At 39.6% G+C, this 22,766-nt stretch overlaps 13 protein-coding genes and 1 non-coding gene across 14 annotated transcripts; 6 read left to right on the top strand and 8 right to left on the bottom strand. All coding sequences in view use genetic code 12, as the record gives it.

The window, feature by feature from the left end:
- Positions 1 to 765: 765 nt before the first annotated feature.
- SCS7 (fatty acid alpha-hydroxylase) lies at positions 766 to 2,375 on the top strand. The gene has a single exon (XM_064917566.1). The coding sequence runs from the start codon at positions 1,025 to 1,027 to the stop codon at positions 2,147 to 2,149; it is 1,125 nt and encodes a 374-aa protein (XP_064773132.1). The 5' UTR covers positions 766 to 1,024; the 3' UTR covers positions 2,150 to 2,375.
- RJT20DRAFT_129714 (uncharacterized protein) lies at positions 2,376 to 4,135 on the bottom strand. The gene has a single exon (XM_064917565.1). It carries the CDS (start codon positions 3,994 to 3,996, stop codon positions 2,446 to 2,448), a length of 1,551 nt encoding a protein of 516 aa, XP_064773131.1. The 5' UTR covers positions 3,997 to 4,135; the 3' UTR covers positions 2,376 to 2,445.
- On the bottom strand, positions 4,112 to 5,164 carry RJT20DRAFT_129713 (uncharacterized protein). The gene has a single exon (XM_064917564.1). It carries the CDS (start codon positions 5,043 to 5,045, stop codon positions 4,278 to 4,280), a length of 768 nt encoding a protein of 255 aa, XP_064773130.1. The 5' UTR covers positions 5,046 to 5,164; the 3' UTR covers positions 4,112 to 4,277.
- A 1,521-nt stretch (positions 5,165 to 6,685) lies between these two features.
- On the top strand, positions 6,686 to 7,472 carry RJT20DRAFT_151133 (SDR family NAD(P)-dependent oxidoreductase; the record flags this gene model as incomplete). Its single annotated transcript, XM_064919045.1, has 2 exons — positions 6,686 to 6,794; positions 6,865 to 7,472. 2 exons carry the CDS (start codon positions 6,686 to 6,688, stop codon positions 7,443 to 7,445), a joined length of 690 nt encoding a protein of 229 aa, XP_064773129.1. The 3' UTR covers positions 7,446 to 7,472.
- An 85-nt stretch (positions 7,473 to 7,557) lies between these two features.
- RJT20DRAFT_97672 (uncharacterized protein) lies at positions 7,558 to 9,228 on the bottom strand (the record flags this gene model as incomplete). Its single annotated transcript, XM_064921686.1, has 1 exon — positions 7,558 to 9,228. One exon carries the CDS (start codon positions 9,226 to 9,228, stop codon positions 7,558 to 7,560), a length of 1,671 nt encoding a protein of 556 aa, XP_064773128.1.
- Positions 9,229 to 10,382: 1,154 nt separating this feature from the next.
- RJT20DRAFT_t121 lies at positions 10,383 to 10,456 on the top strand. The gene has a single exon. It is a non-coding gene; the product is annotated as a tRNA-Ile (tRNA).
- On the top strand, positions 10,410 to 11,757 carry FGR10 (Fgr10p). The gene has a single exon (XM_064917563.1). The coding sequence runs from the start codon at positions 10,617 to 10,619 to the stop codon at positions 11,700 to 11,702; it is 1,086 nt and encodes a 361-aa protein (XP_064773127.1). The 5' UTR covers positions 10,410 to 10,616; the 3' UTR covers positions 11,703 to 11,757.
- Positions 11,758 to 11,785: 28 nt separating this feature from the next.
- RPL24A (60S ribosomal protein eL24) lies at positions 11,786 to 12,532 on the bottom strand. Its single transcript, XM_064920606.1, has one exon. It carries the CDS (start codon positions 12,333 to 12,335, stop codon positions 11,868 to 11,870), a length of 468 nt encoding a protein of 155 aa, XP_064773126.1. The 5' UTR covers positions 12,336 to 12,532; the 3' UTR covers positions 11,786 to 11,867.
- Positions 12,533 to 13,426: 894 nt separating this feature from the next.
- RPL30 (60S ribosomal protein eL30) lies at positions 13,427 to 14,161 on the top strand. Its single transcript, XM_064917562.1, has 2 exons — positions 13,427 to 13,561; positions 13,724 to 14,161. Exons 1-2 carry the CDS (start codon positions 13,559 to 13,561, stop codon positions 14,039 to 14,041), a joined length of 321 nt encoding a protein of 106 aa, XP_064773125.1. The 5' UTR covers positions 13,427 to 13,558; the 3' UTR covers positions 14,042 to 14,161.
- A 270-nt stretch (positions 14,162 to 14,431) lies between these two features.
- Positions 14,432 to 15,286, bottom strand: SPC34 (Spc34p; the record flags this gene model as incomplete). Its single annotated transcript, XM_064918459.1, has 1 exon — positions 14,432 to 15,286. One exon carries the CDS (start codon positions 15,284 to 15,286, stop codon positions 14,432 to 14,434), a length of 855 nt encoding a protein of 284 aa, XP_064773124.1.
- Positions 15,287 to 16,267: 981 nt separating this feature from the next.
- On the top strand, positions 16,268 to 17,560 carry RJT20DRAFT_54231 (chromatin DNA-binding HSP70/DnaK family ATPase). The gene has a single exon (XM_064920599.1). The coding sequence runs from the start codon at positions 16,390 to 16,392 to the stop codon at positions 17,506 to 17,508; it is 1,119 nt and encodes a 372-aa protein (XP_064773123.1). The 5' UTR covers positions 16,268 to 16,389; the 3' UTR covers positions 17,509 to 17,560.
- A 189-nt stretch (positions 17,561 to 17,749) lies between these two features.
- RJT20DRAFT_885 (U2-type spliceosomal complex subunit) lies at positions 17,750 to 18,727 on the bottom strand (the record flags this gene model as incomplete). The annotated part of the gene is made up of 1 exon (XM_064921274.1): positions 17,750 to 18,727. One exon carries the CDS (start codon positions 18,725 to 18,727, stop codon positions 17,750 to 17,752), a length of 978 nt encoding a protein of 325 aa, XP_064773122.1.
- An 830-nt stretch (positions 18,728 to 19,557) lies between these two features.
- RJT20DRAFT_129701 (uncharacterized protein) lies at positions 19,558 to 20,081 on the bottom strand (the record flags this gene model as incomplete). Its single annotated transcript, XM_064917561.1, has 2 exons — positions 19,968 to 20,081; positions 19,558 to 19,829 (listed from the first exon to the last, which is right to left on the bottom strand). The coding sequence occupies exon 2, from the start codon at positions 19,824 to 19,826 to the stop codon at positions 19,560 to 19,562; it is 267 nt and encodes an 88-aa protein (XP_064773121.1). The 5' UTR covers positions 19,827 to 19,829; positions 19,968 to 20,081.
- An 81-nt stretch (positions 20,082 to 20,162) lies between these two features.
- RJT20DRAFT_54260 (arginine permease) lies at positions 20,163 to 22,495 on the bottom strand. The gene has a single exon (XM_064920604.1). The coding sequence runs from the start codon at positions 22,056 to 22,058 to the stop codon at positions 20,361 to 20,363; it is 1,698 nt and encodes a 565-aa protein (XP_064773120.1). The 5' UTR covers positions 22,059 to 22,495; the 3' UTR covers positions 20,163 to 20,360.
- Between the last annotated feature and the right edge of the window lie 271 nt (positions 22,496 to 22,766).

Genomic DNA, 22,766 nt, shown 5'->3' with positions numbered 1-22,766 from the left:
AATAGGGGTAATATTAGAACTCACCAATAATCACTTATGTCACCATCGAACGCTACCATCCTCTTCTGTTGTTCTAGCTGCTGTCCCAAAATGGTTGCAATCAATCAGGAACATCACCCAATCAACCTTTTGTGTGCAGCTCTCTGGAACGTCCGGTAATAACATTTTTAGCGACAAACACCCTAATTCTCGTTGCGATGGCCCTTGTGAGAACAGATCAGACCACAGGACTGGGGATGAGAGCCAAATACCCACTGATGGTAAACAACACACATTTGTAATTCTGCCGTGATATATGCTTTTAGATGTCTACGAACATATCAACATATGTACATACATACAACTCTTGCAATTCATGTGGCCAAAAACCAAGCCAAACAGTCCACCATCAACTGACTCTCATAACTATTCCCTAGCGGCATCTCACAACCATACCTCGCTGTACGGGTACCAAATCCATAATGTAAACTAACGTGCGCTAACTTAACAATAAGGTACCAGTACTACCGCGCCGAGGACAAAAAGCATAATTCACCACCTCATTCCCTTCTCTTGTCGCTATTTTCTCTCGCTGATTGCTCTCGTCTCGGCACTTTTCCTTACGCCTTCTCCCAGTACACACCCCCACATAACGCAGTAAACCGAATGGCACCCACTGTAATTCCATTTTGTCAGCTAATTTTACAGACACACCCACCGCCAAACAAAAACAAACAGGCCAAATAAATAATGCATCAGAGCGGGAACGAAAATGTAAAATTGTGAATTTATAAATTGTAGAATTTCGAGTATCTTTAGTACAACAACATCGTGGTTTTCTTATTGATAATTCTTAGTGGGATTTCCATAGTAATATATATATATATATATACATATCCATACATCTCCAAGGACTCTTGTCTGGCGCCTACTTTCTCTCGCTTGTTTCACCCCCAAATTTCCCTGAATCGTTGGGCTGAATTTATTCTATCAGAAATCAGATTTTTGGCAGCATTTTCATTTTAATCGCTATATTCACAGAATAATGTCCAGAAGTTTACCATTAGTCTCCGCCACCGAGGTGGAGAAACACAACTCAGCAAAGAGTTGTTGGGTCGTATTGTACCTGAGAAAAGTCTACGACGTCACCAGCTTTTTGGATGAACATCCAGCTGGCGGTGACCTCATCTTGCCATATGCTGGTAAAGATGTAACACAGATTATGGCCGACACCGTTTCACACGAACACTCAGAAAGCGCCTACGAGATGTTGGATGAAGCCATGTTGGTCGGATACTTGGCAACACCAGAAGAGGAAGATGAGCTTTTGAACAATAAAAACAAGACTCCAGTAGAAATGAAGTTGACTGGCAGCTTCGATATGTATGAGTTCCACGATCACCTCCCAGCTGAGGAGATGTTATCTATTCAGACAGACTTCGAGGAGGATGCTAAGAAACATAAGTTCTTGGACTTGAACAAGCCTTTATTAATGCAGGTGTTATTCGGTGGATTTTCGAAAAATTTCTACTTAGACCAAGTACACAGACCAAGACATTATGGTAAGGGTTCAGCCCCATTATTTGGCAACTTCCTTGAGCCGCTCTCCTTGACTCCATGGTGGGTTGTACCTATGGTTTGGCTCCCAGTGAACTTCTATGTCTTCTACATCGGTTGGATCAACCAGCCTAAAGTCACTGCTCTCAGTTTTTGGGTGCTTGGTTTGTTCGTGTGGACTTTTATTGAGTATTGCTTGCACAGATTCTTGTTCCACTTGGATCGCTATTTGCCTGACCACCCTATAGCATTGACCTTCCATTTCTTATTCCATGGTATTCACCATTACTTACCTATGGATGGATTGAGACTCGTGCTTCCACCAGCCCTTTTCTTATTGTTATCTTTCCCTATTTACAAATTCTTCTTCACCATCCTTCCTTACTACCATGCTTGCTCCGGCTTTGCCGGTGGTATGTTAGGCTACATTATGTATGACATGACGCATTACGTGTTGCACCATGCCAGATTACCTAAGTACTTCCAGGAGTTGAAGACTTACCACTTGGAGCACCATTACAAGAACTATGAACTCGGTTTCGGCGTCACTAGTAAGTTCTGGGATGTTATTTTCGGAACTGAAATCACTAGCACATTTCAAAAGAGGATCTAGATATTACGCTTATACGTTGGTTCTTATAAGTGAAATTCACCGCATCATTAGATCCTGATAATGTTTGAAAAGTATAGATAATGGTGGGTTAATGGTCACCGTCAGTTCAAGTCTCAAGTTTATGGTTTAAAGTTTAATATATATAGGATACTCTTCATTCAATATGCCTTAATTTTATCGTGGCAATATATGGTTTGATTCAGGATAACAACCAGGAGTGTAAAGGATCTTCCTGCTTCAATAATGAATACAAAAGTTCTCTCAAATGTTCTATTAATGCAAGTATATAAGTAATGCTAACGGTAATGCTCTAGTAAATACTCCTGAGCGTCTAAGACATTGGAGCCATGGTGGAGGAATTGTTCATTGACATCTGATATATTTGTAAAGTTGTCGTCAATTGGTATCTTGCTAAACAGATCTACCTTTCTTTTTTTCCCCCAGAACAAGTCTTGGGTTCTCTCCAGAATCCTGAGCCTATTCTTAAATATAGTTTTTAGTTTGAATCTAACTGCATCTTGCTCGTATTTCAACTGTGGATATATGACCCCAAGATTTTTGTAATTTCGAAATGCACCTACGAAGTCTCCCACAGAGTAAGACTCTAAAGACTGAATATATCGAATGACATCAAAACCCTTAGATGTTATGATCGAAGATTCAAGGTCCACATCTGCCTCTTCGGCGTCTTCATCGAATTCGTAATTGTAACGAATATTCTCGAATAAGTCTTCGCAATGATCGTACACATCATCCAATAGGTTCACATTGACTTCTCCATAAGGATCCAGCTCCTCCGCATCAGTAGCTGCCAAGAGCATATGCTGCCATGTAAGTGGAGTACGCCAGCTGTGGTCATGAATCAAAGCCAGAACAGCATTGAAAACGCGGTCCACCTTCTCAGATAGTTGCACGCTCATATTCTTTACGGCTTCATTTTCACAAAATCTGTCTGACGTCTCAAAACAAGAGTCTATTTCTCCATCTTCTCTCATCTCGGATACCCGCTGATGAATCTTTGCCTCAATAATTGCGCCTAGCTCATTGACTAAATCACTCTTACTATTGGTAATTGACTCAATAAATGATAATTTTCCCAAGGGAAGGGACATTTTCGCTCTGATTTTGTCGTCCTCATCCTCTGAGTCAGAGGAAATCATATCATTGTGGTTCTGCCGATACGTCTGTCTATCCTGTGTTACCAGGGTGTTAAGTTGGGATTGGGAATATGAGTCTTGTGTGTGCTGAGTTGAAGGAGGGGAGGCAGTGAACCGAGATCTGGCATCCACAAAGGACTCTTGTTCTTCATCAAATTCTCTGTTTACTTCATTATCTTCGACCAATCTTCTTTCGTCTTCTATCACGGCACTGGGAGTTGCCCATCCAACTGAATCGTCATCTTCAGAATCAGAACTGGGATCAGATTCTTCACTGGAATCCGTGACCAGCAAGCCCTGCTCAATATTCTTTTGACTAGATTTTCCCCCTCTTTTCTTTGGAGAAGTAACTCCTGCTTCTCTTTGCCGTGTTCGTATTTTTTTCTTTTTCGATAATGCTAAGATGATCTCCTTGTCTTCTTGTCCTCTTTCTATCATCAATGCCTCGTTATCAACGTCGATATCATGCTTGAAAGCGTCATTTCGCACAATGCTGTCAGCATATAAAAATGTAGTCTTCGGTATAGGTACGTCATTAAATGAAAGGGGCCAAGAGCTCCATTGCCGCCGAGGAAAGTAAGGATTGATGCGCTTTAAAAGTACTACAGAGTAGAGATGAATAGCCAAATCAGACCGATAGTCGTTCTCCAAAACGTCCAAGATTTCTTTTCGCTCCACGGCGGTCGACATCTTGAAACTATTTGGATTTATCTATTCAAAGGAGCATTGTTCAAAGAAGTCTTGCTACAACTAGCCGAAAGAGGACACACAAAAGAGAGGTAAATTAAAGTAACTTTAATAGTGATTAAAGATATAGATATATTTTTGTCACCACACGACTTGGCTGCTACAAAAAAATCAAAAACGTCATTGAAGATTCTGACATAATCAATTCTGGCATATTTTTGTATATAGTAGAGGTTACTGTATATAACAACATAAAGTATATAGACTGGCTAACTTCAGAAGATCTATTGGGCAGTATAGGCACCGTCAACCAATAAGGAGATACCATTGACGAAGCTGGCTTCATCGGATAACAAGAAAGCGACTGCGTTGGCAATTTCCTCTGGTTTACCTAATCTTCCAATTGGGTGCTTGAGAACTAAGTTGTTGTAGGTTTCTCTATCAAGCACATCGAGAAGTGGGGTGTCGATGTATGCTGGATTGACCGAATTGATTCTGATTCCTCTGGCTGCATACTCAATGGCCAAGGTCTTGGTCAACAACTTGACACCTCCCTTGGAAGAACAGTAATGGGCCAAACCTGGGTTTCCAACATAAGACAAAATGGATCCCGTATTGACGATGGCACCCTTCTTATTCTGGTCTATCCAATGGTTAATTGCAATCTTGTTCAAACGGAACACTCCGTTCAAGTTGACATCAATTGTGCGATCCCAGGTGTCCCATCCAATCTTGCGGCCCTCATCTGGCTTGTCTACGATACCGGCGTTTGCAAACACATAATCGAGACTCTTATACTCTTGTAAGGCGTAGTCTACTAAGGCCTGGTTGTCTGCAACCTTGGTCACATCAGTATGAATGTACTTAACGTCCTGGTTTTGAGGAGACTCCTTCTTGAGGGCACTGAGAACACCGTCGACCTTGTTCAGAGCTGTAATATCACCAATGATCACCTTGGCTCCGTTCTGGAGCAATTTGACTGCTGTAGCGAATCCGATTCCTGACAGGCCACCGGTAATGACAGCGACTTTGCTTGCAAAATTGTAAGACATGGTTCAAAATAAAACGATCTGCACTACTGTAATAATAAACGACTATACTCAATACTCAAAGCGATTGAGGTCAATTGAAGCGAGGTCGTTATTAACAAGACAATAGCTGAGAGGAAATAACTGACTTTGCCGACCTCTTATATACTTATTGGCTACTCCCCCATATTACGGCACCAGACGTATCCGTGCCGGGGTATCATTGAAAAACATACGATTAGATGAGCTAGAAGTCTTAACTAGCCATAGTGGGAAGGAACACATAAATGCATAAAAAAATAAATAATCGCGCTTTAAAGGAGAGTAGATCAAGTGATAAATGAGCATCATACGAACATGGCGACAGTGCCCCGGAAAGCTACTGATGAAGGATGAAGTTGGGCACATTCCGGACGGGACGCAGCAAATCGCATGGAAGTTTGGGAGTCTATAGAGGGTAAACTGGCTAATTTTCGAAATTGTGGGGCATAATGTAACAACCACTTTTTATTCGAGGCTCAAAATTCCCGTTAAGGAAATCCATCCCACCATCTCCATAAGCCATCCGCAGTGTGCCTAACTCCAGGGAGCTACAAGGTATGCAGAAAGGGGAGTAATACCTGTGCCTTTGACGATGTGTCATAATTATTGCAATACTCTCTACATACTTTAACACCAGTAAGGAGTGCCTACTGGAAAACAGCACTGGAGTCTTCTGCGAGAACTATGGGGTCACGCATAGGATCGGTATAATTATGACTAGGGTATGGAGCGCAATTTCTGGGAAAATTGCGAAGTCTCCGAGTGAGACTTCTTGAACGCTCCGATGAACGCACTTAAGAGAATGGGTAAGTTTAAAGTTCTTGATAGTAAAGGAGAAAAATCTATAGATAACCATGAAGGCTAGAAGTGTCAAACAGAGTCTACTCCTTGGGGGAAGAAAGAATATCTAAAGTCCACAAAAGCATACGACGGAAATATGTCGATAGGCAATGACGCCATGGGGTTATTACCCATTTCCTTTGGAGTCTTCGGTAAATTTTCGTTCTCTATATCTATATTTCTCTCGTACTCCCCCACTCTCTCACCATTGGGACGTCCATCCCAACTCTTCGTCGATTCGGGTTACTGCTTAATTTTGATTGTAGGAAGCCAGGAAGCCCGACATTCCGTGCCCCTAAATCGAAGTTTTCGACAACAACTTCCAGATTTCTAATTACTTACTGCAAGTCGTTACGGTGTAGATTTTTCAAAGGTAGCATGGACATAAAGCTTTGCCGTTCGAATATATCCCCAGAGAAATCGCTTAAGGCCTAATCAAAGTCTTGGACACGCCTCGAAGTCGCTCTATCGGTCGCATTAATTTGGCTGCAACTTTTGTTAACTGTAGACGATGCTTCATTGTATGCTCTTGCGACAGTTCAACAAGTTATTTCAAGATTTAGGGGAAAGTAGAAGCTTTTTCTTTGTAACTTGCTTTAGGTACAATTGTTAACAAATTAGCTCCTCTCAACAATGAGGATAAAATAAGGAGTTTTATTATTTGGGGAGGCGGGCATCCCTACCGCTGTTTCTCTGGTATAAAGAAGGCTGAACTTGCCCATTGCCTTTAAGCAATTCCAAGCATAGCTTTCTGTTACTCATTTCGGTATCATTTAAGTACCATGGCATATAATTTGGACAACAAAGTTGCCATCGTTACGGGTGGTTTATCTGGTATCGGTTTTTCCACTTCTATCAAATTGCTCAGTTTAGGTGCAAAAGTAGTTATTGGTGGAAGACCCTGCTATTGCTGCCCCAATAATAGATTCCATAAAGCTTAAGGTACCAAAGAACCAACAAGTTGCCTTCATTCATATGGATGTTACAAAATATGAAGACAACGAACTGTTAATTGAATTCACAATAAAGACATTTGGAGGCTTGGACCTCGTCTTTGCTAACGCTGGAATCAACAAGGTCGCTCCTGGGGCAGAAATGGAGTTCGAATTATGGAAGAAAATCATGGATGTTAATTTAAACTCCGTTTTTATCTTGAACAAATTGTCTATCAAGTATTGGCTAGACTCGAAAAAGCCAGGCAGTATCGTAAATACTTCATCTATGCTTTCTAACGTAGCTTATAGAGAAATGTCACATTATTGTGCTTCAAAGGCTGGTGTCAAGATGCTAACAAAGACCTTAGCCCTTGAGTACTCCAAATATGATATTAGAGTGAATTCAGTTCACCCGGCTTATATCAGAACTCCGTTGTTGGAAATCTTGCCAGAGCATGAATATGCAACTTTGGTCGCCAGACATCCAATTGGAAGATTAGGCGAGCCAGAAGAAGTTGCAAACGCCGTTGCTTTCTTGCTATCTGATGAAGCTTCTTTTATCACTGGTGCAGAATTGTTGGTTGATGGTGCCTACACTGTTCAGTGAAAGAACAGAGAAGTTAGTTGACACGAATTTTAAAAAATATCTCATTGTTAAGCTAAGTGAATATACACATTTGATATTACCCTTTTATATAACCCGATTAAATATGATTGTATTAAAAAATTTCTTCTGACGTAACTACTTCTTCCGAACCCGATTTGTTGTCAGAATCCCAATCCTTGTCTTTGTCTTTCCGAATAGCTTGTGAGATGTCCAAGTTACGTATTATATTCTCATCTGCAACTTCTCCATCCAATTTATCTAACTCTTCTCTGGGAATAATCCATGGCCAGACCCACTTTGCGCAAAGTGCAAAGAACATCAATACTCCAGGGAACCCAACGGCACCTTTAGTACATGTTATACCAAACTCCGCCATTGCAGCGATGACTTGCAATAAGAGATAAACGTAGAACCACTTCTTATTCTCTAGCTTATGAATGTCCTTGAAGATCTGTTCACAGCTTTCGTCATTTTCAATATACTCTTTGTCTAGGAAGAGGTATCTAATCTTATTTGTCACCACATTCCCATGCAAACCAGTTATTCCCATAATGAAGAATAAACCTGCGAGCACAGCTTGAGGGATTAATCCCAAAACAATTAAGAAAGGACGAGACATCATGATGAATGTAATTAAACCTTGGGCTGTATTTGTTACTCTTTGCTCCACTACCGATAGAACTTGTCCATGTTTATTATGTACAAGTAATGACTGAGTATGCAAAGGAGCTTGAGGAATCAAACCGTTAGGTGGAGGAATTCCAATGAGCCCAGCAACACCGGTAGTGATACCCAATAATGCAAAATCCCAATGAAATGACGACGGCTTTTTCAAGGGGTACTCCTTCGGCTGACACATCAATGAAGATACATTGTGGTCGAAGTAGAAGAGAAAAGTGAGCAAGATAGCAAATGGGATAGCAAGAAATACATCTGCAACCGCTATGTTTTCGCCTGGCCAGAAGTGGACGAACCAACCATGCAGCCTGTCCAGTCCACTATAGGTTGGTTGAAATGACTTTGTGATAGGTAAGCGTGCAAGATCGGTTTCGTCAAGCTTGCCTCCGAAATGAATGAACCCTGTGAAGAAAACCACGGCCACTGCCACTCCATAATCCACAAAGATCTTACGGATCCAATGCTTAAAGTAATGCAAGTTATTTCCGAAGACATAACTTCCGATACCAAACACTACCATTAAAATAGCTATCATTACAGAGCAATAGCCGCTTGCCAAGTCAATAGCGTCAAATTGTCGTCCAAGAATTTGAATTCCCTTTTGGATATAAACAAAGCAAATGAAAAATCCGAACACCTCACAAGAAAACAGACTGATAATCTTCAAAAAGGAAACAAAGTTACCAACTGCAATTATCAAGTGAAATACCATGGACCAGAGGTAAATCCAACACATGAATGGAAAATAAGGCGTTCCTCTTGGTTCGATTAATTCGTAGACAGTGTAACTGAAAATAGAGATAGGTCCAGTTACTCCTACAATGCAAAGTGGTTGTCCCGAAAACAACCCAAACACCACACCTGCTATGGCAGTACTCAACAAAACTTCATTCACTCCATATGCTTGGTTTGTCTTGTCAAACATATCTTGAGCGAAGGCTATCGCTGGAAGCAAATTCGTGAAAAATACGAATGTAGTTGATGGAATGACTCTATAGTTATAGGCATCCTTAAAATCGGAGATGTAATACGGCAAACGGCACCGCAAGTCATTGTAGATACCAAAACCCAAATAATGGAAGGTTTTAAAGGTTATCTTCTTCATTATATTTGTAGATTGTATTACTGTACGGCTAAATTGCTATGGTTTAATGATGAGCGCAAGTGCAAAGGTTAAATTGTCAGATAAGATTGGTTAGGTATCTTTCCGACTCATGCTATAGGAAAGATTTTTACTTGAAAGGCAGATCAAGCACTTCTATTATACTTCTATTTATGACTCTAGGGAATTCTAACACCTTGCTCCTTTGCCCCAATTACTACTCTATTAACATTAGCCTAACTATGGCAATCTTATCTAAGCACGATTTGTTAAATGAATTTTTTCTTGTATATTTCTTTTTTGGGTGCATTATTTTTTTGGCAGGGTGCTGCATCCGACAGTCAAATGCCGAGCCGTCACTGTATAAGCAGGAACGTGGTATCTGTTAAATGTTGAGTGGAAGGGGTCTCACGTTGCACCGAATCGAATGACCGGACTTATACTATGAGCGGGTAAGGTAGGTAGCTGTGACGTCTTCCATGTGCTTATGATCCGGGATTCCAAAATTTCGCCAAGCCTTCCTTCAAGCCCCTTTCAACGAAAATGTAGGTGAGAACACTGCGCCATGGGTAGCTTTCACTCCCACGTCTAAACTTGTTCTTTTATCTATAGAAGAAGCCCAAGCACTCTTTCTCAAGAGATCTCCATTGATTAAAGGGTGCGTGTAACATGGCATTTGAAAAGGAAGGGAAAGCAAGGGGAAGCCACTGCCTCTAATACTCTCTTCAAGCTCTTGGCTCGCAAGATGTAGCGAATTAGCTTCATTTTTCTCAGCACTTCCAAAATGGCCCCTCCACCCAACTCCCCAATTAAAGAGCTGACAAGAGAGAGAGAGCGTGTGAGAGAGTTAAGGATGTGGTATAGGAAGATACCATTGAAAAGCTGTAAAAATTTCTTCCGGTAAACGCCTTTTTAAACGCTCTTTTATTTTTTTTTTTTATTTATTGAAGCATAAATTTTATTCCTAGCTATCTAAACGAAATAGACAGAAAAGACAAAGAGAAAGTCAGCGTGATAGTGATCAGTACAGAGAGAATCCTCGGGGTGAAAACCTCCTTCTAAAATTGGCCGCTTTGGCCGCTTTTTGCCGCTAAAACTTCAAATAATTTTGTCCCTCACGATTTCTATACACAGTACGATAATTCCCCATAAATTCCGGTCCCTTGGCCCAGTTGGTTAAGGCGTGGTGCTAATAACGCCAAGATCAGCAGTTCGATCCTGCTAGGGACCACTTATTTTTTCAATTTATCATTCTTGCAACTAATGATAGTCCATAATTATACATAGTTCTTCATTAATAGAAGACTCGTGTTTTTGCTTCAGTAACCTTTATGACTCTTATAAATAGAGGTATTCTTGTGAATGCTCGAGGGACATAAAATTATGAGATAATGGTTCATGATAAGATCACCATTATTCATATTGGAGCAGGTAATCATTCGTTATCTTTGAAAGATAACTACAAGCAACTCATGAAGAGAGCATTACGACAAAGCGATTTTCTTGCAGTTGCTAAGACCATTGAATGTTCTAAACTAACAAACACAGGATATGGATCCTCTCTCAATTTGGCGGGAGAAGTAGAATGTGACTCTAGCTTCATAGAATATACCACGAATTCTTACAATCAGATACGAAGTCGTTCTTTGATTGGCATTGATAGAAAATATCCCATTGTTGAAACATGGAAATTGTTTGAAAATCTAGACAAGATCTACCGTGGTAACAGAATGGGACTTTCCCGACCTACTTCACTACATTTCAGATCAGCGATTAATTCTGTTCATGAACTCGACCCTTCTGCTGAAGTTGAAAAAGATGAAATGAAAAATGACACTTTAAAGCTGACTGAGGCTAAACGAATTTATGAAACGTACAAGGATAAGCTATTCAATGGAGAAGTGTCATTGCAGGCTATTCCTGAGTTAAGCCAAGAAATCACAGATACTGTGGGCTTGATAGAGGTGTCTACATGTGGGACCAAAATAGCTACATCATCTGGAGGTAATTTCTTCAAGATTCCTGGACGAATAGGCTGTGCTGGAGTAATTGGTGCTGCAATTGACTTCCAAAGGTCCGAGTTTTACGAAATCTCTTGCATGTGCAGCGGTAATGGAGAAGACATCATTAGCATGCAACTAGCTTCCTATGTTTGTTCCAGAATAATCAGAAAAGCTGAACAAGAACAAGGTGATATCGACTTTGCCAAATATCTTGAAGAATTAGTCCAGCAGAGAAGGAGCTTGTTTGAATTGAGTTCGACCAATCAAGAAGAAGAAGCCTCGATATACGTGGGAGTTATTGTGACAATCAACGATCTTCAGCAGAATAGAATTACATTGGCCTATTGCCATAGCACTGAGTGCCTTTACTGGGGCTTTAAGGTCAGCCAAGCCCAGCCCAATATAGTGTTAAGCAGGCTAGCTTCTACCGCCAAAATTGGACATTCATTTTCATATGGAGAGTTTAGACTATAGAATCTGCATCGGAAATCCATTCAAAGTAACGAAATTACGAAAAATAATAAGATGTATGCTTTTCTTTAAATTTTTAAGAAGTTTATATTGATTAGTTAATATAAAGAGATACCAAACCAAAAATTAAATATACACGGAGTAAAGATAAATCAGTTCTCAATCTTCTTAACGGGAAGTGGCGTGGACCTTTTGGAAAGCACCCTTAGATTGTTGTTTGGAAACGATGTTACCACCGGCAGCAGCCAACTTAGCCTTCTCAGCCTTTCTGGCGGCCTTAGCAGCCTTCTTGGACTCCTTGTCTTGAGCCAACTTGGTTTCTCTGGCAGCCTTTCTGTCGGAAGCCTTGAGGTTTCTTCTCTCCTTGATTAATTCTAAAGAAGCACCGACAATAGCTCTTTGGTTCTTGACAGTCTTTCTAGATCTCTTCTTGGCGGTTTCCTCAGAGATACCCTTCTTGTGTTGTCTTCTGTATAAAACAGTCCAAGAGATTCTTCTTGGGTTCTTTCTTTGGTGGAATAAAGAAGCAGACTTGGAGGATTGGAATCTGAAGATCTTAGAGTCACCTCTAACGAATAAAGTACCTCTACCTGGGTAGATCTTAGAACCTGAAAAGGAGTCAATTTCAACCTTCATTTTTATTAACTAGAAATTTGTTAGTATAATTGTCGAGACAAATTACACATCGATTTGTATCGCCGTAAAGGAGGGAGGAATGCACGAATTCCTTGAAAAATGGGTTGGACATGTTTAAATCTTAGGATATTACTGTATTATCTTTGTTTCGAAGGTTTTATCTTTCGTCTTCTCAAATTTTTCACTCAACTTTGTTTTACTAGTATGGACGTAACTTAACTTGCACTGGTTGTTTGAATTCAAAAGATAGCTATTCGGAGCTTCAGGGCACCTCCAATCTCCGCTTAAATCTGGTATGATTACTTTTAGTCCATTCGTATGACGTTTACTACTGTTATTTCATTCTCTCTTCTGAATATATGGAAATTGGGGACTTTCTTTTAGATGGTATTACATGCTCTCTGCACACGCTTTCAATACTTTCAACGGTATTATTGATTGTCTCTTTCCACTTGTCTTCTCTCTCTCCTCTACGTCTCAACATGAACGACCTTTCACCGACGTTTACATACCTTATATTGGTTACTATGTTAAGACCTTAAGCAATATAGAAAAATCTACTCTAAAATTTTTCTTTTAGTTTTTCCCTACTACCACCAGCGAAAATTTGGCACTGAGAGAGGTTCCGGTGTTGTGCAGGAACATACTTAAGACGATTCACTCGGTGAAGTTGGATGTTTGGATGAATGCGCGGGAGAGAAAGTGGATTCGATTTCCAAATGGCGGTGGTGTGAAGGAAACAAGTGCAGGAGAAGAAGTGTTCATTTGATCATGATTAAATCACGTGGAAATGTGACTGCACTTTTTTGTTCAATCGCAGGAGCGCACAAGATTTGTTCTGTTTTTCTCTGAGAGGCTTTGGGTGAGTGTGTGCCCAATGTGTAGTCTCTTCTGTGCGTGGGGACTGTGTGTGGATAGAAGTCGCTGTGTAGACACTTAGTAATCTCTGTGCCGTCTCTTTATAGTCTCTGTGCCGTCTGTGTAGTCTCTCTGTATTCTCTTCCTCTGCGTAGACGAGACGAGAAGCCCATTAATTTGTTAGTGAAATGGCAGCTTCCTGTGTAGTAAACCATTATGAATTCTGTAGTGGGAAAATTTTCACTTTCCAGCTCTGGTAGGATTTGAATATTTAGTGAACCAATATCCTTTGCTTTACAAAAAAGGTTTCTAGTTCTTCATATCAATCACCTCAAGACCGGAGTGTAAATAAAACAAACGCAGAGATGGTCCGTATACTAATCTAGCGATGCATATTAACGAGTCCTCCACTGTGCTGCTGGCAGCCAGTAGGCATTTATGAAACCATGAAATCTGATTTTTCAACGATTCAGTTAATGACAGACATCAAATAAAAGTGCTTACAAGGCATCTTACTAACTCATTCATAGGCCCCAAAAACTAAGAACCAAGAAAACATTAACTCCAAGTTAGGTTTAGTTATCAAGTCTGGTAAGTACACCCTTGGTTACAAGTCCGTTGTCAAGTCCTTGAGAACCGGTAAGGCCAAGTTGGTTATCATCGCTGGTAACACCCCAGTTTTGAGAAAGTCCGAATTGGAGTACTACGCTATGTTGTCTAAGACCCCAGTCTACTACTTCCAAGGTGGTAACAACGAGTTAGGTACCGTCTGCGGTAAGTTGTTCAGAGTCGGAACCTTGTCTATCTTGGACGCTGGTGACTCTGATATCCTTACCACTATTATCTAAGTTATTTGAAACATTCGCTATTGCCTACTGTCGGTGACGCTTAATAAAATGTTCCAGTAATTTTGTAAACTTATATATTTTGTATATTTGTATAATAGAATGGATTTTGCCAACAAAAATTACTTAACGCTGTAGGTCTTCAAACATGAAGGTCATTGTAATAGACTGATAGTAACGGTATACATGGGTTGTATCTAAAAGTGGAGGATTGACAGAACTGTCACATTGCTAGCATATTCACCTAGGCAATGCTGTTAGAAATGTTTTTGATTTCCGTAAGCTACTGACACTATTACATTCCGTATTACGGGGCATTGCCCTTCTAATTCAATTATCCGTCTTATTGGAGACATAATTAAGAACTTCATATTTAAGTACTTGTGCTGAAGCTCACATCCTTTGCTTTTCGTTTAACTTCTTCTCCAATTCTTCAATTTCTTGTTCTTCCTTCAGGATAAATTCATCTATATCGAACTCTTCTTCGTCGATATCAACCTGTGCTCTTCCAGAGTTATTACCCTGCGATCGCACAGGGCTTGTGATATCGCTGTAGTTAATATTTAGTATATTCAATTCACGTTTCTGATTCTCTATTTCAGTTTCCAATTGATCCACTTGCCTCTTAACTTGATTGAAATCGGATTGGTGGACATTCAACTTTGCCACAATACCTTCGTGATCTTTGACCAAGGTAGGGTACTTCTGCAACAATGTCATTACCTGCTCAATCAAAACACTGATATCGTTCAGCTCAGGAGATTGTAGCGAGAAGTATGACGACAGCGGAGGATTACCTCGTTTCGTGGGAGATGATGCAATGTGTGATGCATTGTGATGGCCTAAAGTGGTCTTTCCTGAAATATATTCATCGTTCAATTTGGGCAATTGAACGACAGTTCGTTTCGTGAATTGGCCGTCTTCTGTGCTTTCGTGGCTCGGCTGGTCATAAAAGCTTCGATCCACATATATTGATTTTCCGTCCACTCTTTCAGGTTTTATGTCCATGAACAATTCTTCATCTTTTGCTCTCCGTCTCCGTTGAGGGTTACTTTTGCCTACATTGTATCGCGGTTTCGTGATCTTGTACAAGGAGCTCTCATCTGCTGTTGGATCCTTGAGAAGAGCGGTGATGTTAGGACGCTTAACAATGGCGTTTGTGAAGATTCCTGGAGGAGCGAACTTGTGGCTCTGGATCGACCGTATGGATTGATCCGTTCTGTCTAGGAAGTAATTTAGTGAAGCCATGTTGAGATATGCTATGAGTGGGTGGTGATTTCAATGTATTGATGTGTTGATGTGTTAATGTGATGATGTGATGATGTGCTGTTGTGCTGTTGTGCTGTTGTGCTGTTGTACTGGCAGGTTACGCTAAGTGTATGTGGGCAGCGAGATTTCGGTGAAAATAGTATTATTAAGGTGTATTGTCACAGTAGGATATGGTAAATGTAATAATATTACTCCGCTGGAAATGTATAAAAGGTAAATGAATCAAACAAAGGAAAGATGCGTAGTATGTTTATCTTTATAAAAGTGTTATGTGCGTGTTTGTGGTTGTAAGTATGTCTCCTATGAGATATGACAAGATGTAACAGTAAACAGATTGCGAGAGTCTCACAGTAATATAATAATATAATAAAATATGCTCTAATCAGCGGTATCAATGCACAAATATATTTATATTCGAGTGAACCAGTAAACAAAATAGTGTAGTAGTATAGAAATATAAACACTATGAAGAATAAAAAGATACTATGCAATATACTATACAATATACAATGTACAGTATACAATGTACAGTATACAATGTACAAAATACAATATACAAGATACAAGATACAAGATACAATATACAAGAATATATTCTAAGATCACTATACACTATACACTATACAACATACATTATACAAGATATCTATTCTATCTATACTATACTATATTATACTATACATTATACAACTACATAATATACAATGTAATATAATTATATATTAAATAAGTATTAGATAATAATTATGAATAAATATATAAGATATAATAATAAATTCCCTTTAACAAACGCACTTCCATACACCAACTAAGGTATTATTACCTTACCATACACACTTATGTCCTTCTCCTCACACACTTCACTCTCTCTCCTTGTTTACCATTTTGGCAGTGGCAGGCACAATCAACGTACTGCATTTTGATAGCCGCATTTTTGGCAGTCAAAATTTTGTATGGCGATGATGTCTACTGGTCTTCTATTTACACGCCGAAGTCGTAAATCAATGATGAACGAATGAAGACGTTTAAACAGTAGGTCTTTTTCTTCTCAGAAAGGCATAGATAAGAAACAATTAACACAGATGACAGTCGATCTAGATAAATACGCTAAACCAGGAAAGGGCTACTATATCGCTCTTGGTTTGGAAGGCTCTGCCAACAAGTTGGGTGTAGGAGTTATCAAGCACAACTTGGGACAATTATCTACTACGAATCGTGCAGAAGTATTGTCAAATATAAGGGATACATACATTACACCTCCAGGAGAGGGTTTTTTGCCGCGAGACACAGCAAGACACCACCGAAATTGGGTTGTTCGTGTCATCAAAAAAGCATTAATAGAGGCTAAGATCAAAGGAACTGACATCGACTGCATCTGCTTCACTCAAGGACCAGGTATGGGAGCTCCATTGCAAAGTGTAGTAGTGGCGGCAAGAACATTGGCACAATTGTGGGATTTGCCGCTTGTAGGTGTAAATCATTGTGTGGGACACATAGAAATGGGCAGAGAAATTACTGGTGCCGATAACCCAGTAGTTTTGTACGTCAGCGGAGGTAATACTCAGGTCATTGCATACTCGAAACAGAGATATAGAATATTCGGAGAAACTCTCGATATTGCCATTGGAAACTGTTTGGACAGATTTGCTAGAACCCTTAAAATACCCAACGAGCCTGCTCCAGGCTATAATATCGAACAAATGGCTAAGAAAGGAAAGCATTTGGTGAATTTGCCATATACCGTCAAAGGTATGGATTTGTCCATGTCCGGAATTTTGGCTCATGTGGAGGGTTTGGCAAAGGATATGTTTGGAAAGCAAAACAAGAAATTAGTGGATGTGGAGTCCGGGGAGCCAATTACAGCAGAAGACTTGTGTTTCTCATTACAAGAGATCCTCTTCTCCATGCTTGTGGAGATCACAGAACGTGCTATAGCACATGTAAACAGTAATCAAGTTTTGATTGTTGGAGGAGTAGGTTCCAATGAAAGATTACAGGAGATGATGAAATTGATGATACAAGACAGAAAGAATGGCCAAATTTATGCAACTGACGAGAGATTCTGTATTGATAACGGGATCATGATTGCACACGCTGGGTTACTAGGCTACAGAACAGGACAGACCAATGAACTCTGGAATACCATTTGTACCCAAAGATTCAGAACGGACGAAGTTTTTGTCAAATGGAGAGATGACTAGACGAATACACATGCATTACAATCGATCAAGTATGAATTCTATTTTTCATGTAGGTAATCGACTTACAAGCTACAAAGATGAAGGTGAAAACACTGTAACTCGTCATTGTACTAGTTGAAATTGAGAGATATTCATCTCTCTGTCTCTATGGTCGTATATTAATCATTAAATTTTTAAAAGACTTCTTTTGTTTGGTCTCTTTTTGGCCGACTTCCAACTACATCGAAGTCAGATACGGATTTTACATTCTATTAAGTGTTTCGAGTGTGTGTGCAAATAGCACTTCGTTCACATCTTCATTAGTGGTACTTCTGATCTTCATGTCCTTTGGTAAATGAGGATGGTTCTTTATAGATTCGAATGAGGATGAGGAACGAACTGCTTCTGAAGAGTCTAACCTAGTACATCCTCTCAACAAGCTAGCCAATTTTCTGACATTTGTACCATCCCATATTTTAGCGGAGTCCCTATAATTGTGTTTCAATGCCTTTTCTGAGCCCATAGAATCCTCATACTCTATTAATGCGTAGTTATACCTAGGGTTCCTTTCCGTACTATGAAGTAACTTTACATAAGTTATTTTGCCAAAGATCTCCATTATTTGCTTGACGACATCTTTTGTTATATGGCCCTCTAACTCTTGTTTATGCTTCCATTTTACTTTCAACTTTTGTGCTGCATTGCTGGGAGAAGAGTCTAAATCATTAAATGAAAAGTATCTCTCAATAGGAATTTCATTAAAAGATATGTATTTCCTCCTTCCGGCGGAATCCTCCTTAGGTTTCTTATCTATTATAGACTGCTCAAGCTTCCTTCTTCTACTGAGTCCATCTTCTTTCAACTGTTCCAAGTCATTTTGCCATTTTCGCTTGTTAACGAAATTGACCTCATCTTGGTACTGTTTCTCTGATTTCTCTAGCTCTTCTTGAAACTGTCTTGTAAGGTTAGCCAACTGATCTCTATTCGCTTGGCGTTGGTTCTTGATTGACCTTATTTTGTCGTACTTTCTTTTCAAGTCTTCATTTACAAGAATTTCATACGCCTTTAGAAGCAAGTCGAATGTATGGGCATCTCCTCCTTCTTTATCCGGATGGTGTATTAATGCTTTCTTTCTATACTGTCTTCTTATCTCTGACACCGAAGCGGATGTCCCTACTTCCAAGAACTCGTAGAGATCTATGTCGCCATTCAATATCTGATTGACACTCTCATCGCTCATTCTTCCTTTGGCAGCCAATATCACTACTATTACTACAAAAGATGAATAAGAAGTAACCATTATCTTTCATACAAGCGCTTCAAAAACTTCAGTACGCACCTAAATTTGGTTAGCACAGAAAATCAAATCTGGGGACGAAGAGAAGGATGAATGTTACGAGATACACCATTATAATATTAGGGTAATTCATGAAATGGTCAAGAAATAACCGAGAGATGTGATCTCTACGACTTGTAAAACTGCCCTAGGAGTCTTTTTGAATGGTAGAATTGGTATATTTGAAAGTAGCTGAGAAGTACTCTGGAGTCTTCATGATTTTTCACCATAACTATGGATAAAACTTCCAATGAAAAATACCCCTGACATTGTAATATATTTACTTCTAAAGTTAGAGATTTTAGAGTTGTATGACTATAAACAGACTGTATATGTTCATACAATTGGCTCCTGCCGTAGCTACAAGCATAGTCGGAAGTTTTTATATTAATGTTTTGCAATATGGAAACATTCGGAAATGTATCCGCAATATTTAGTATGTATAAGAAAGAACATGCCAATACTTATAATGCTAAATCTAAAATGAAATTGAAGGTGGACGGTTCTAACTGTCTCTGATGGTTTCTTCTTTTAAAGGGTAGTTTAAAATAAAGAATAAATAATTTTATAATATGATATATCTATGACATGGATTCAAGTTTTGCTGGAGATCCAATGGTGCAAGTTTTGGATTAGTTCATCGCGATACATGTTTCATGATAGTATACAAGGAATTGATTTGTGACTTAGGCATGAGCATGGACGTTGGTGGAGTTATGAGGACTCATTGGTTTCTTTAAGCCTTCACGGTTCTCAAGCCGTGGTTGGATCTGAAAATAGCGTCACCCTCAGAGTAACCTCTACCTAAACCGAATCCAATACCTAACCAGACTGGGAAGGATCTTCTCTTGAACAATAAGATGGAAGCCAAAACACCACCTCCAAAACCTAATCCGGTCTTGATTAAGGCATTGGACAACACAACGTCCCACTTATCGTTCAATAAGTTTTGGGTGGCACCAGATGGCACAATTTGAGTTTCTTTGGATTCAGAAGCGGACATTGTCTACATCGAGGTTAGTATACTGGTTGTAGTATGTGTGAAAATTTCACTCTCGTAATACGCAGAAACCATTCGGTATTTCACGAAATTTCCAGTGTACAAGGACTTGGACTTTCTCTATCCACAAAATTAACAACATACATCTTCTACACTACTTCGTGGTACAGCACTATATCTAGCAAACGATTGCAAACACCAATTCTTCACCTTCAACTCTCAATTAAATTGTTGATAATCTCACGAACAGAGAAAATCGATTTGGTTGGTCGAGAGCGAAAATTCATATACTCACGTGACAAAGCCGAGTCCTGTGTGAAGTGTTGCTAAGAAAGAGAGAGAAAATTGACGTTTGTTTGTTAGAGTGCACGGGAAGTGTATGAGTTAATAGCTGCAAATTTTGTTCTCACAAGAGAGGGGTGGGATTATAAAGGGTTGGATTTACTACATCATCTGTATCTATAGGGTAAATTATTCAAAGCGTTATGTATCGTACAAATTAGTCTCATTAAATTAAACATTAAAATTATATAGTATCTAAGATACCCAGCTCCAGAATTTCTCCCATATGTTTCTTGGGGCCTGTTCTTCCCACTCCATTTCGTCAACTTCTCTGACTCCAGTATCAATATCGCATTGATCCAAAGGTACCAAGAAAGCTGCACTGGTGAATGCTTCTTTTCCAAAACCGTGGAAGAAAAAGTGGAATCCAACGTAACACACCACAAAAAGAATCAAGGAAACATAGGCAGTGAAAAATTTGGTGGCATTAAAATCCCAGAAGCATTGGAATCCTTGGACAAACACCAAAATTGCAATAGCGATACAGGCATAATATGCATTGAAAGGCATAAACATCGCCTTGAAAGGCAACGAATCTCTTTCAATGTTTCTGGACTTTAAAATATTCATAAATCTGATGTGGGTGTAACTAATGAAACCCCATGCGATCATTCCAGATGTTGCAATAATGTTTAATAACCAGTTGAAAGCCTCATTACCTCTGGAAGAAGTAGCCAAGAATCCTAATAAACCGAAGGCAGCAGTGAAAAGAACTGCGACGTAAGGAACACCTTGCTTGGTTGTTCTCTTGAAGACCTTGGGAGCGACATTGGATTGTGCCAAACCATATAAAATACGGGAACCACAGTACACGTTTGAATTGCCTGCAGAAATAATCGTAACCAATATAACAGCGTTAAAAATGTCAGGTAACACCTTAGTTCCAGAATTTTGCATAGCCACAATAAAGGGAGATGATGCTGTGTAACTTCCGTTAGCGGAAAGCTTAGGGTCATCGAAAGGGACCAATAATCCAATGAATAACATACACAACACGTAGAAAACCAAAATTCTAAACAATACCTTCCTGATTGCTGAAGGAACAGTCTTTCTAGGATTGCTACTTTCACCGGCTGAAATACCCACCAATTCAGTACCTTGAAATGTGAATGCGGCACTAATTAAAGAAGCAAGCCAACCCAAAAATCTTCCTGTATTCTTGTTTTCCACCAATATTCCAGGACCCCATGGTCCAGGATTTCTCCAGTATCTGAAACCAACAGGTCCCGTCTTACCAGCACCACATACCATGATAAATGCGTATAAAATCCATCCAAATACTGCTATAACTTTTGCGAATGCAATCCAAAACTCGACTTCACCATAGTATTCAACAGGGAAAAGATTGAATAGGGTCAATAAAACGAAGAAGATTGCTATCCAAGCTGAAAGAGGAACAGCATCAGTCCATTTCTGGATGATTTGTCCAACCACTGACAATTCCAAAGCAAATGTAATTGCCCAAGAGAACCAGTAGTTCCAACCATTGGCAGCACCTAATGCAGGAGAGCACCATCTAGCTACGAATTGTGTGAATGATCCTGAGACTGGAATCAATGTTGCCATTTCTCCTAAAGATTGAGTAACTGAAAAGGCCAATGTGGTCATGAAAAGGAAAGAAATAAGTGAAGAAACTGGTCCAGCATCAGCAAGGGTAGACCCAGTGGAGATGAATAAACCCGTTCCTATACTACCACCAATTGCAATCATAGATATTTGCCTAGCTTTTAAGCTTCTTCTGACGCCTTCGGTGGTTTCCAGAGCATCTTGAGAAGACCCATTGTCTAAATAGTCAATTGCTCCAGATGGTTTCGAATCTATAGGACCCACTGATGTCAGAGACGTAGCCTTATAAGAAATCGTGGGTTCTATGTCCTTTTCAATATCAACCATTTTGTATAGAGAAATGAAATTCAATGATAGCCAAGAACTTCGATAAAGTATAGAGACGCCATTTATAACTGAAAGAGCAATTCGAAGGTTTATATATTACTCCCTTCTTGTTTCCATCCATGGCTCATCTCCTACAGATAAGAAGATACATTTCGGTCTAATTCTCATGAGCTTGGCTTCCTCGTAATTAGTTCATAATCTGTCTCTACATATGACTTCTGAGAGTCTTATGGCATTGGATTTCCGCTTAAGAATTTTGCGACAGACTTTCCCGATTGGGAACATTCTACAGGGCATTTTAACCCAAATGCCGCTCAAGAAAAAATGCCCTAAGCTCACCTCTGCAAATTTTCGTTGACGGTTTCTCTTAAGACAAGGAAACAGGCAATGGCTGTCTCAAAATTGACCCTGTCATCGTTGAGTCCTTCTATTAGAGTACTGGTTTCAGGTACCAAAAGCATCTTGATATAGATCAATGCTTGCAAGATAAAGTGGAGATAAGCCAATATTGAAGTGTGGGGAATTTAGATCCTTCCTTTAACAGAAGCTCTGAGAGTGGGTCCCAAATAACCTACGCTTTCTGACTTCTGCTATTTTCTACTTCTAATTTAGTCCAGCTTACGGGTAGGAGTTAAATATAGTATTTTTTCATTCTTTCACTATTTAGGTGGTTTGTAGACACTTCAAAATGGAGCGGCGCAATCTAGT

Source organism: Scheffersomyces xylosifermentans (genome assembly GCF_036884685.1).
Source record: "Scheffersomyces xylosifermentans strain CBS 12540 chromosome Unknown RJT20scaffold_6, whole genome shotgun sequence".
Taxonomy (NCBI): domain Eukaryota; kingdom Fungi; phylum Ascomycota; class Pichiomycetes; order Serinales; family Debaryomycetaceae; genus Scheffersomyces; species Scheffersomyces xylosifermentans.
The sequence above is the reverse complement of the archived record's forward strand: the minus strand, read 5'-3'. Positions and strand labels throughout refer to the sequence as shown.